Genomic DNA, 12335 nt, shown 5'->3' on the forward strand with positions numbered 1-12335 from the left:
AAAATAATGAAAAGGTACCTGGTATAATGTGCTTCACGAAAGCCACATCTCCCTTGTCCTCTTTCAGACATCTGTTTTAGCAATAATACATATATAAATAGCACATATTAATATATATATATATATATATATATATATATATATATATATATATATATATATATAAGACATAAATTCAGTAGTCAGGGAAAGCTGCCAGAAGCCATCTTTTTCTATTTCTATCTGCCTCATAGAAATGAACGGAGTGCTGCGACTCCATTAAATGACCAATAACCAGAATACCCCTTTAACCTTATAGATGTTAATCAGGTGACCCATATCAGGATATCATTTTCATTTTATATTTAAATAGGCGTAACCTTAAGGTGCTAAAAACATATTTTATGATATAGGTTCAGGAAAGTATTGTTATTTCTGCTTATGGCACTATGGAGGGGGAAAGAAATAACTGTTGCAAAGCATCTCAGTGCACAATGATTAGTAAAAGAAAGGTCTTGCTACTCACAGGCGGGCACCATCATATCCATAGTAGGGCTCACTTTCAGAAAGCTTACACCTCTTGTCCTTTCCTTGTCCTGCACACTGTTTGCAAAGCTTTTCTTCTTTAGCCCCTGGGGCACAACTGCCTGAGAAAAACTGTGCAACAGCTGTATAGAAAATGAGAAAAAAGGAAATACAATTGTATGGCTGAACTGTACAGATGAAGCAAAGCTGACGGTTTCCACTCATGGTTATATCATGATCTATAGGATTATCTAAGGTTTTGAATAAGGATGGTTTCACATATGCTTTTGGCAGTTTTTCATTTTTTTTTAATCTAAAGCCAGAAGTAGATTCAAAAGGAATGGGAAATATAAAGGAAGGACGTCTACTTCTCCTTCCTGCTGGATTCCCTTCTGGTTTTGGTTCCGAAAACTGCATCCGAAACAGAGTTGTTGTTTTTTTTCAAACAACCTGTACGTGAAAGCATCTTTAAACTTTATTTTAACCAAATTAGCTTACTTCATAGAGTTATCCCAGTTGGACAGCTGCTCTCCAAATGTAATAGCACATATCTATGTAAACCCCATCTAATAGCACATATCTTTTAACCGATTTTCACCAATTGCTCATTATGTAGGAAAGCAGATTCTTCCCAGCTAAATGTAGGACTTTGTTAGTTAAGTCCTAAAATAAGGAACATTTTCTAGTCCCCCTCCCCTTTCCACATGCACAACACACAAAAAACAACATGCAAAGACATGGAAATGCAGTGATGTTTTTTTTTTTCTCCAGCCAGCCCCTATATGCTGTATTACATATGATGGGGCCTGGTTTCATGGCAGTGTTTCTCAACTAGTGGCTCCTAGTAATTTGCATGTGGTTTCTGCATGTAGGAAGCTTTTGTGGTAGCTACATCGGTGGCAGTTTACACCTGGGAAAGAACATTATCACTGTCACTCGGCTCTTTGGTAAGGATGAATATATTCGGGCACTTGGTTCGATGAATGAGGCTAATTATTACAATTTTAATTAAACATTTTCTCTAAGTAATGTGTTTTGTGGGACTTCTCCTTCATAACACCTTATTATGCACAGGGGTAGGACAGTTAGGAGTGGACTGTTGAATAAAGTAGGACAGCATATGTATGCATTATGTAACTACACGCTATGCCTCACACTCACTCATCATCACCATAGCATCTACAGGATGGACAACAGAAAAGTAGGCTGGTGCAATACTCTTATGAAAGTTAATTTAAAAATCTGTCTTTGTTGCTAATAGCAACCAAGGACAGTGCTGCTTTCACTTCTTATACTGCGGAGGTATGCTGCCTATCCTGTACAACAAACCAAGAAATATCTTTATTAGATGCAGTAAGAATAAAAGTAAAGACTGGATTCATACTGTAATAAATAAATACATTAAATATGTATATATATGAAATTGTGTGTGTATATATGAATATATATATATATATATATATATATATATATATATATATATATATATATATATATATATATATATATATATATATATATATATATATATATATATATATATATATATATATATATATATATATATATATATATATATATATATATATATATATATATATATATATATATATATATATATATATGTGTATGTGTGTGTGTGTGTGTAAAATTTTACTTCTCCCACGCCTATGGTTGGTATCTGTCTTCCACAACCTTGAGTCCTCTACCATAGGCCTAGCAGTTTGAGGGTTCTGCGCAGCATCCTGGCTGTTCCTAGTATTACACTCTCCTGAGATTTGTTGGAGCCATTCCCCCAGCTTGGGAGTTACAGCCCCAAGTGGGACTACTTTGGTCTTCACATATCGATATATATTATATGTATTCTACAAATTTTCAAAAAGAAAAAGGTTTCTTTCCATGCTCCTGCTGTGGATCTTCTTGTTCGGAACAAAATAAACAGGAGCGCGGAAAGAAACCTTTTTCTTTTTGAAAATTTGTTCATTTAACCCATTGAAGGAAGTTTCTCTCTCTGGGATTTTTCATTCCGGCGGCTCTCCTTCTCCATTGAAGGATATCTGGAGTTTCTTCATATACATACTACAAGCATACTTGGACCACAGGTGCAGGCGGGGTGTCCCTAACGCTTCACGGGAACCCCGCTATGCACCAGGTGAGTTATTTCCATTATCTGTTATATGGTGGCGCGGATCGTTACTTTTATATGTATTCTAAAGATACATGATCACGGGGTAGATTTAAATTCTATTTAGTATGTTGTGTTGTGGTAGTTTTTTACATCAGTAGGATTTCTTACGTTTCTCAATACTTGTTTCCTCCGGTCCCTCCCATTTTATTTGACCTTCTCGAAGTAAAGTCCCAATTGGAACATTCCAGCCTGCGGTCCTTCCAACAGCCGTGTGGCAAGATCTTTTGCCCTTAAGATCCTTAAACATAAAGGAACTTGATTTTTTCACAAGAGCCACTGCATAATAGCATGTATCCACATCTATAAAAGTAAAAGAGTACAGGACTGTCATATATCAGAATTAAAGCTAATAACACTGCATGTATATGTATTTCTTACATTATAAAGGCTTTGTGCTTTTTGTATTTGCTCACATATTTTATATTTGGGCAAATAATGACTGTTGCCTCCATCAAATAAGCCAGCAAATATGTGTCAGGTTCCAGTCGTTATGAAATTTCTTTATATTTATATGATTGACATCTAGTAAGGTCATACAGTCATTCTGCAAGAAAGCTTTGACCATTTGTAGAACAAAACACAATTTAAAAAATGAACAGCGCTTTACATCAAAACTATAGAGGTTTGAATGTGGAGAACAAGTCTGACTCACCTGGTATTTCGGTAATACTCCCTAAGGGCTCATCCTTCACACCAAGAAGCCAAGGCAGCCTTCAATTAGTTAGAGTTAATAAAATCCCCCATTCCTTGAAACATCCAACTTGGGTTGCTCAACTACCCAAGAGATCTTAAGACGGTCATGAAATATGGACAAAAACAGAAATACCCGCATTCAGGGGTGTGCTGTCACTACTTGGGTATGTGGTTCGTATAGAATGTAGACACAGACTTTCACTGTTTAGTGGAGCTTGCAACTTATCCCCTTCCTGGAATGTGCCAGGTTCAGAGTTTTCTGGAGACCAAATCGTATTCCAGTGTATCAATTTATGGAAAAGATAATGGTCCCGTGCTCTGATGCTTTTTGGAAGCTAAACAATGTCCCCTTTATCAAGAAGAGTAGAGAACATACACAGGTTTTATACATATAGGAATAATAACCCAAAATATACAAACTTCTACTGGTTTTGTATGTCTTCTATTCTGCTTGATAAAGGTGGCATTGTTTAGGCTACAAAAAGCATCGAGGTATGGAACCTTTATCTCTTCATTAAATCTATTCACTGGAATTTTAGTTGGTCTCCACCAAACTCTCTGAACCTGGCACAGCACCTGTAAATATAATCAAAGGCAGTAAGTGGCAAGCTCTGCTATCCCCTAAACAGACTGAGTCAGCATCTAAGTTCCATACATACTCAAGTGGTGATAGCACACCCCCTGAGTGCTGGAATTTCCTTTTCTGTTTTAGTCAATATATTCCTTTGGACCATTTATAGAGCAAGTCTGGGAGGCAGGGCAACAAACAGCAACTACCCCACATACAGATAAGTGGTCTAGGTGCATTAAGGGAGAGGGGAAGGAGCAACTTTAGTGGTAGCCCCTCCCTTTCACTATTATGCACACCCTCTACAGTCTATGTTGGACTAGGATTCCTTGAACCTACAAGAGAAAAATATTTCTAGGGCCCACCCTCCATCTATACAGAACATGTGTGTATTATTATTGCACACACAAGATGCATCATCAATAAGGTCTAGTAGTTTATTTGTGAATCATTCAATAATTTACTGATCCCATTGGCAAGTGATTTGATCTATTGTCAGTTTCAAATGGGATTGCCTTCTTCTTGGCCCATTATTTTGTAAGTGCTTTGGTCCCCTCCTAGAGGATTTTATATCGAACAAGTCTAACAATGATGACAGCCTGATTTATCTAGGAGATGTAGCCATGGAAGAGTTATTTAGAAGCGGATTAGTACAAAACCCATTTTTTTATAGCCCTTGCTCTTCTGTGTATGTCTCAATTGTAATACCACAGTTAGGCTAGGGACATACAGTCCACACAGTATACAAACATAAGCCAATCCACCCACTGATGGTCGTACAATTAAACAGCAAAATCATTTGGCCATCGGCCACTTTGGGAGGGTGGGGTTTGGCCATGTAACATGTTTCCTTAGCATTAAAAATTTGTGTTAAACAATTTACATTAAAGCATTGTGCTGCTTTATCACTGAACACTTGACAAATTAAATTACCGTCGCCGATGCCATAGTTTTCAGACAAGATTGGCTTCAGGTTATATGGATGTAGGCTAGCCTTGTAAATATCTCCACTATCCAAAGTGATTGCATCTGCTGCTCCATCCTGAAAGAGAAACAAAGCTCATCTTATATTACATATATAATAAAACTAACAGCAGCATGTCCTATCTCTCGTGCGCTATACTGTTTTATTATGGTATTCTCCTCCAAATACAGTAGAGCAGGCCTGCACAACATACGGCCCGTGGGCCACATGCAGCCCCATGAAGGCTTTCTGGCGGTCCAGGACATATTGTTATGATCGCTTCCTCACCTGCTATCCTGACTTGTGCTGCTCTCTCAGATAAAAGCAGCTACAGTCAGGACCTCAGGCAGCCATGCATGACCGCAGCATAAGGAACAGGACCTGGACCTTCAGCGTGCCGACGCACGCAGTGCGATGGTGCCGTTCCATCTCACACCCTTTCCATTGAATTTAATGACAATTTAAACCTAATAAGGTCCAGCTGTCTTCTTTTTCCAGCATTTTGCAAAATGTCACACCCTTCTCCTAACGTATCTTCGAATCTGCCATAGATTTCTATTTGCTACACAAACACAGGAAAATACAGCTATTTTTTGCGCGAGCACAAAATCAATGGGTTCTATTCTTTGTGTATAGCCATGCTTGTGTATCTCTGCTCTTAAGGAGATACGTGGGCACACAATGACTGTTAAGGGGACACTAGATTGACACTTGCTTAACTACATGTAAACCTACATGCACACAAGTGAGAATCTCGAGTGAGTTGAGTGAGTTGTGCTCTGCGAGATGCACAAAATTCTTGCGAATATAAGCTCCATTCTTTTAAATAGACTCATTTACATGAGTGATTTTTTTTCTCCCCGCACAGTGGTGCTGCGAGGTTACAAATCGCTGCATGCCCAATATTTTGGGTTTCATCCCTTGCATTTCAAAGCCTGAAAATCTACTGTCAAAATCCGCATTGTAAATCAATATGCTGCAGATTTAGAATCCACAGAGTGCTTCAAATATGCTGCAGATTCTGCATGTAATTTCTCCGATCCATATGGATGAGAATTTATAAATCTAGACCACATGCTTGTACTGTAAATGCTGTGCGTTTCCCGCAGAAACTCCTGCTGTGGAGATTCCGCAGAATCTAATGTTATTTTGTGAAGGCACCCAAAGGGACCTTTCACAGGGTCACAATTAGCCGGCATGACACCGGTAAGACGTGGTAAATCACACAACTGCAGGTTGGGTGTGTTGTATGGACTAATTTCGGCCCATATGAAAGGTCCCTTTAGATGCATCTAAGGGCTTATTCAGGCAAGCATACACGTAAATATGTTCGCCGGTACGGAATGTCTTTTTGCATGAATGAAGTGAGGACATGGCAGGTAACAGGTTGATACATCCGTGCTAGCAGATCGATTGGTTTAGTTTTTGCTATCAAGATAGTTTTACCCTTCCCGTGGAATAGAATGGCAATAAAGACTTCATTAGGACGATCTGTCGTCTTTTCCCTGCATTGTACACAGGGTAACTCTCTCCCACTCCCTTTTTTTTGAGCTGCCATGGATGCAGCATGTTTCACCCCTTGAATTCAAATTGATGGGGTGAAATCTGCTGAAAAAAACTATACCAAAACCCCCAAAGCAAATCAGCTATTTGTGAAAGCAGCCCTGCATACGAGCATATGCGTTTACACGCTCAGGAGAGCAGGACGTGATTATGCTGTGACTGGAGCGCTGTGGCACGCTTTTGTGCACTTTTCCGCGCACTTTATTGTACATTTTTGAACCGGCTGAGCTGCCTAATTAGCCCCCCCTGTTATCAATTATGACTGTGAAATTGCGCAGTTCGTGTGGACAGGGTGCGCATTTGCCTTTGGTGTGCAAATCTGCACCAAATAGAACACATCATGTATTTTTCCCCACGTAAATGCACACGCAAAAATGCTCTATTGTAGTCTGCCTTCACCCGGGTCAGATATGCTTGGGAATTTCCACTAGCAGAATCACTGCGGAAATGCCACAGCATTTACAGTGCAAGTCATGTGGAGGGGAATTAAAAAATTTCCTACACTTGGTGCGGAAATTTTCTGCAATGGTCCACAGCGTTTTTGAAAACCGCTGCTGATTCTAAATCTGCCACCCGTCTATTTGCGCTGCAGAATTCTGCAGTGAAATTCAGCCCAATACAAGGGTTAAATTCTGCAGTTAGTCTGCAATTTAAAACGTGACCAAAAATCCGCACCTTTTACAGCAGAACTGCTGTGGGTATTCCGTTGCAGAATGCCTGTAGCAATTTCGTTAAATGTGAAAGCACCCTTAGGGCCTCTTCACATGGGCAGGATTTCTTATGCGGTCATGATATTCATGGCTGTATAACGGGACAAAGCAAAACCATTGATTTCAATGGTTTCGTCTTTATTAGCGGTATTCTTGGCCGTTAATAATACAGGCGAGAAAAGATAGCACTTTCCCCATCTTTCTCGCACATAGTTAATACTACTAGGGCAGGAACGGTCTATCCTCTTTTCAAACTTGCGCGCTGTAGTGTGGAGTTTGAATACTCCGAGAATACTCTGTAGCGGTGAACATATAATCGTACATACGGCCTCATGTTTTTGCCCTTATAGTAGCTTTTCCTCCTCAGTTTACTCATTCCAATATTTTATTGGAATTAGTAATGGATGAGGGCTTCACTTTTTCCTACTAGAATTATCCAATATTAGCATATATAAGGATAATAACAAAAGCCCCAAATCTTGTAAGTCATCATTGCGTTATGGTATCTTACAGCAATGGCTTTGATACAGTCATCAGTGCTGCCTTTATTGACACAGGACAGGGTGATCGTTTCACAGCTGCAGGCCGTTTCACGGCTGAGGTCTCTGCATTTTCTTAACTCTTGTTCAGACTTCACACACCAGCGGATGCTTTTTGTAGGGGCAGCAAGGCACAAGGCTATGGAGAAACAAAGTGTAGAAAGTTGATTAAGAATTAAGATTCTATGTTCTTCACTAATAGAACTTTAGTCTTCGGATTTCGCAACCTATAGACACTGTGTAATTGGTAACCAAATAAACGAGTGTTTCACAAAACACCACTACTCATGACCCCCCAGCAAGTTGGGTTTTCCAGATATCCCATAGAAAGAACACCTGTATCAATGTGTGGGGCACTGAATTACATCACCTGTGCAATACTACAGAGATCTTGAAAACATGACCTGTTGTGAGGGTGAGCCCTGGAGGTTGGGAAACACTCAACTAAACTGTACCATAGTAGCCAAGATCACAGTATGTAAGAAGTGTAGAAGATTGTATGACTGTTAGATACCATGATCTGAAGAATTCTACTTCTACACATTCAGATAAATCAATACATGGCTTATAAAGTGGCAATAAAAGTGGGTGGGGCTTAGTAGGGTTTGGCCTCATACTTAGACCCCTGCACACGGGTGGAAATTCCACAGCAGGATTTCCCGCTGAATTTCCACCTGTGCCCGCTGCCATATGATTGCATTAGATAATGCAATCCTATGATTAGGCACGATTTGACCGTGTGAAAACACGCACGGAAAACAAATCGCGGCATGTCCTATTTCTGTGCGGGTCTCGCAGAGGCATCCAACCCGGGCATCTGCAGGAAGCCTTCCTGGAATCTCAGCCACAAATGGGCATAAATGATAGCACAATTCTATTCCTAGTTCATGGTTGATGGAGATTTGCATTTCTAATGTATCTGCAGTCAAAGGTGCAACAAACCTATTAGAAACCCTGCTGCTAAAAAGTGACGTAAGATCACCAGACTTTAGTAAATTCCACACAATATTTACATTTTCAGTTTAGGAGTGCAGTAGGCGATTCAACTTAGTGATTGACAGCTTTCTTTGTAAAAGTTTCTGTACAGAAATAACCGTCCATCACTGCTTAGGACGGCCTACTAGATTCCTAGGTAAAAATTGACATCAATAGATAACAAGTTATACTGAATCTTTTCCCACAAAATGATATACGAATCTCCTTCATAACATGCTGCCTGCAGACTGGTGTGTATTTCCAATGTGACAGGTTCCCTTTAAGATAATTATTTAAATAGAAAAAGCCCAAAACATATTTATTGATTTGATTATAAAACAGACGGATGATACAGATAGTTTAAAAAGTTTTCTTAGGCTGGTGTCCCAGTCCTATCAAAGTAACTGACCAACATATAAGGTGTGAAAGTTTACATAGACAGGCTAGGGGATGTATAGAACACTAGAGGTTACGGAGTAGCTAGACATCATAGACAATACAGCAGACATAGATTGAGCCTAGGAACTTTTCCTGATCTGCCATGACTAGACGTACCTATAATGCAGAGCACCTGCTCTAAAAAGGGCAACCCCACATCAGGAATCTAGAATAATTCTCTATATGTCCCAAGGAGAAATGTGGAAGAGAGAGAATACACAAGGACAGACAAAATGAGAGCTAAACTCGAAAGTAACTGAAGGCAGTACCAGAAGAAGCAGAGAATCGCAGTCTAAAGACCAAAGTCAAGAAGATACAAACTACAGTAGGACCCCAGAAGCACGAGGACAAATACACTTAGCAATTGAGCAGGACCAGTATACAAATACATTACCAGCATCCTCTGCAAAGGGGAGATGGAATAAATACCCTAAACCAGTCCCTGATTGGCTGACTGAGATGATATCAGTGTTACAGCAGAATGGATTTGTTCCTGCCTCGATGTCCAGTGCCTGTATACCACTGTGTCGGTGCCAGCAACTGTCATGATATCCGGAACCGTGAATATGCCTAGCTCCTGTTGACACTGGCAATGTTGTGACACCAGACTACCTCAAATTAGGCTGTAGCTAAACTATAGTCACAGAACACAGCTCTGTCCTAAGAGTGCTGAGCTAAAAAGCAGCCAAGGAGCAAGAATTGAGTAAAAAATAAATAACAGGTGATCATCCCCCATAAGTACTGACTTACATATGAATTTTGAGCTCCTGAGTGGAGGGTTGCATTAGATTAATTGGATGGATGGATGGATGGATGGATGGATAGATAGATAGATAGATAGATAGATAGATAGATAGATAGATAGATAGATAGATAGATAGATAGATAGATATTAAGAGAGATAGGAGATAGATAGATAGTAAGAGAGATAGGAGATATAAGATAGTAAGAGAGATAGGAGATATAAGATAGTAAGAGAGATATGAGATATAAGATAGTAAGAGAGATATGAGATAGATAGATAGTAAGAGAGATATGAGATAGATAGATAGACAGATAGGAGATATAAGATAGTAAGAGAGATATGAGATAGATAGATAGATAGTAAGAGAGATATGAGATAGATAGATAGTAAGAGAGATAGGAGATAGATAGATAGACAGATAGGAGATATAAGATAGTAAGAGAGATATGAGATAGATAGATAGATAGAGAGATAGATAGATAGATAGATAGATAGATAGATAGATATGAGATAGATAGATATGAGATAGATAGATAGATAGATAGATAGATAGATAGATAGATATGAGATAGATAGATAGATAGATATGAGATAGATAGATAGATAGATATGAGATAGATAGATAGATATGAGATAGATAGATATGAGATAGATAGATAGATAGATATGAGATAGATAGATATGAGATAGATAGATAGATAGATATATGAGATATAAGATAGTAAGAGAGATATGAGATATAAGATAGTAAGAGAGATAGAGAACATTTTACAGATATATCAAATTACTAAAATTTAACATTGAATAATTGTAAAATTGCACTAATAAGAATAGAAATTGTAAAACAATGGTTATCATCATTATTATTAGTACTGCTGCTACAATATGTTAACTATTAATGTATCAGTTAAATCTACTTTGTTACTTTGTTTAATGAACATGATACTATTAGCACAAACTAGCGGCTGCACAAACCAAAAAGAGAAATATAAAGTACAGTTATGTTCTAATCAGAATGATTTTCTAGCTATATATCCATAATCTATGTGAACAGAAGTGATTGTGATGGATTATTTTCCACATATGACTCCACTTTCTGCATATAGTTAACTTGTAATGTGTATATAATTGTAAAAAAAAGTTTCTGCCACTTACCCAGCATGCCAAGGCACAAAGTAAGTAGGAAAGTAGACGCCATTGTCACCGCAGTGTCTCCTTCACAAACTGCCAGAGCTCAGTTTGTGGAGAGATGTCAGGATCAGTCTTTGCCTTTTTATACAAGCTCAGGGAAGCTGACTGGACAGATTTTGTCTCTGCAATGTTTACCTAATAGTGTTTCTCAACTTTTGCCACCTCCTCCTATTTTTCCTCTAACTGATCTCCATAGACAGACTTTCTTGCACAAACCATTGTAATGTGAATAGCTCTCTGGGCAGGTCTACATTTAATCAAGAGATTAGGTACGGGAAATGGAGGGGAATTCCCCACCCTCCTTGCATTTGGCAGGGATGCAAATCACTGAAGAAGGGGTAATTTATTCTCTATAGCCACACTTGTTGCCAACCCTCATTGTCGGCATCCTTTGCCCAGATTATAAACTACACTGAATACAAATAATCATCTGCTATTGAAATTATGATACTACTGTGCAGAGTTAGAAATGGAGGCTCTCTGGCCCCAATACAAGATCTATAACTGGGCCCCCACCTATCATGTAACATAAATAATACCAGTGCCCCTCAGGAACCAGCCAAATACTTGTCTGTTAACTTTGGCAAATTCTAACAGTAAATGTTATGTAATAACAAATGTTGACCCAAAACTGCTATTTATCTTACTTGGAGAAGACTATTAGACCAGGTTCTCATCTATCAGTTGTATCTAGCCAGTGTTTTCATGCCAGTGCCAGAGACAACTGCTGACCTTTTACTGCATTTTTTCCACCAGTCCGGCATCCATAGCCAGACAGATGGAACAATACCTCTACAGCACCACCTATTAGAAGATAGCATTCATACAAGTTAACGTCTTACTTTTTAAACAGCCTTTTGGGAAAATAAAGCCAAAGTCTCCTCCAGAAGGAAAGGATAACCATGTACAGACAGGCGGCTTCACTGTTTTTGCCCCTCATCAGTGTGCAGAAGGTTGCTGGTTTGGCCGGGTGAGAGGCCTACGGTGTTGGTCAGAAGGGATAAAGTTTCTCCATAAGCAAAGCACGTAGTAGATGTGAGGAGCCTTGTAAGGCCATGCAATGTTCCTCTAGGAAATTTCTGCAAATGGGAAGATGGAACAATGCCTCTACAGCACCACCTATTGGAAGGTAGCATTCCTGCAAGTTATCTTTTAACCACCCCTTTAACACTGAATAGGAATATAAGCCGAAGTCTCCTCCAGAAGGAAAAGATAACCATGTACAGACAGACTGCTTCTGTGTTTTTGCCCCTCATC

General features: G+C 39.0%; 1 protein-coding gene across 1 annotated transcript in view; it reads right to left on the reverse strand.

The window, feature by feature from the left end:
* Positions 1 to 11197, reverse strand: part of LOC136622610 (serotransferrin-like) — a 31684-nt gene extending 20487 nt beyond the window's left edge. Inside the window, exons 1-6 of the mRNA XM_066598109.1 lie at positions 11043 to 11197; positions 7702 to 7868; positions 4887 to 4995; positions 2801 to 2992; positions 506 to 647; positions 19 to 71 (exon numbers count right to left, since the gene is read on the reverse strand). Coding sequence (XP_066454206.1) covers positions 19 to 71; positions 506 to 647; positions 2801 to 2992; positions 4887 to 4995; positions 7702 to 7868; positions 11043 to 11085 — 706 coding nt within the window. The 5' untranslated portion in view covers positions 11086 to 11197. The remainder of the gene's footprint in view (positions 1 to 18; positions 72 to 505; positions 648 to 2800; positions 2993 to 4886; positions 4996 to 7701; positions 7869 to 11042) is intronic.
* Positions 11198 to 12335: the final 1138 nt, after the last annotated feature.

This window comes from Eleutherodactylus coqui, chromosome 1 (genome assembly GCF_035609145.1).
Source record: "Eleutherodactylus coqui strain aEleCoq1 chromosome 1, aEleCoq1.hap1, whole genome shotgun sequence".
NCBI lineage: Eukaryota > Metazoa > Chordata > Amphibia > Anura > Eleutherodactylidae > Eleutherodactylus > Eleutherodactylus coqui.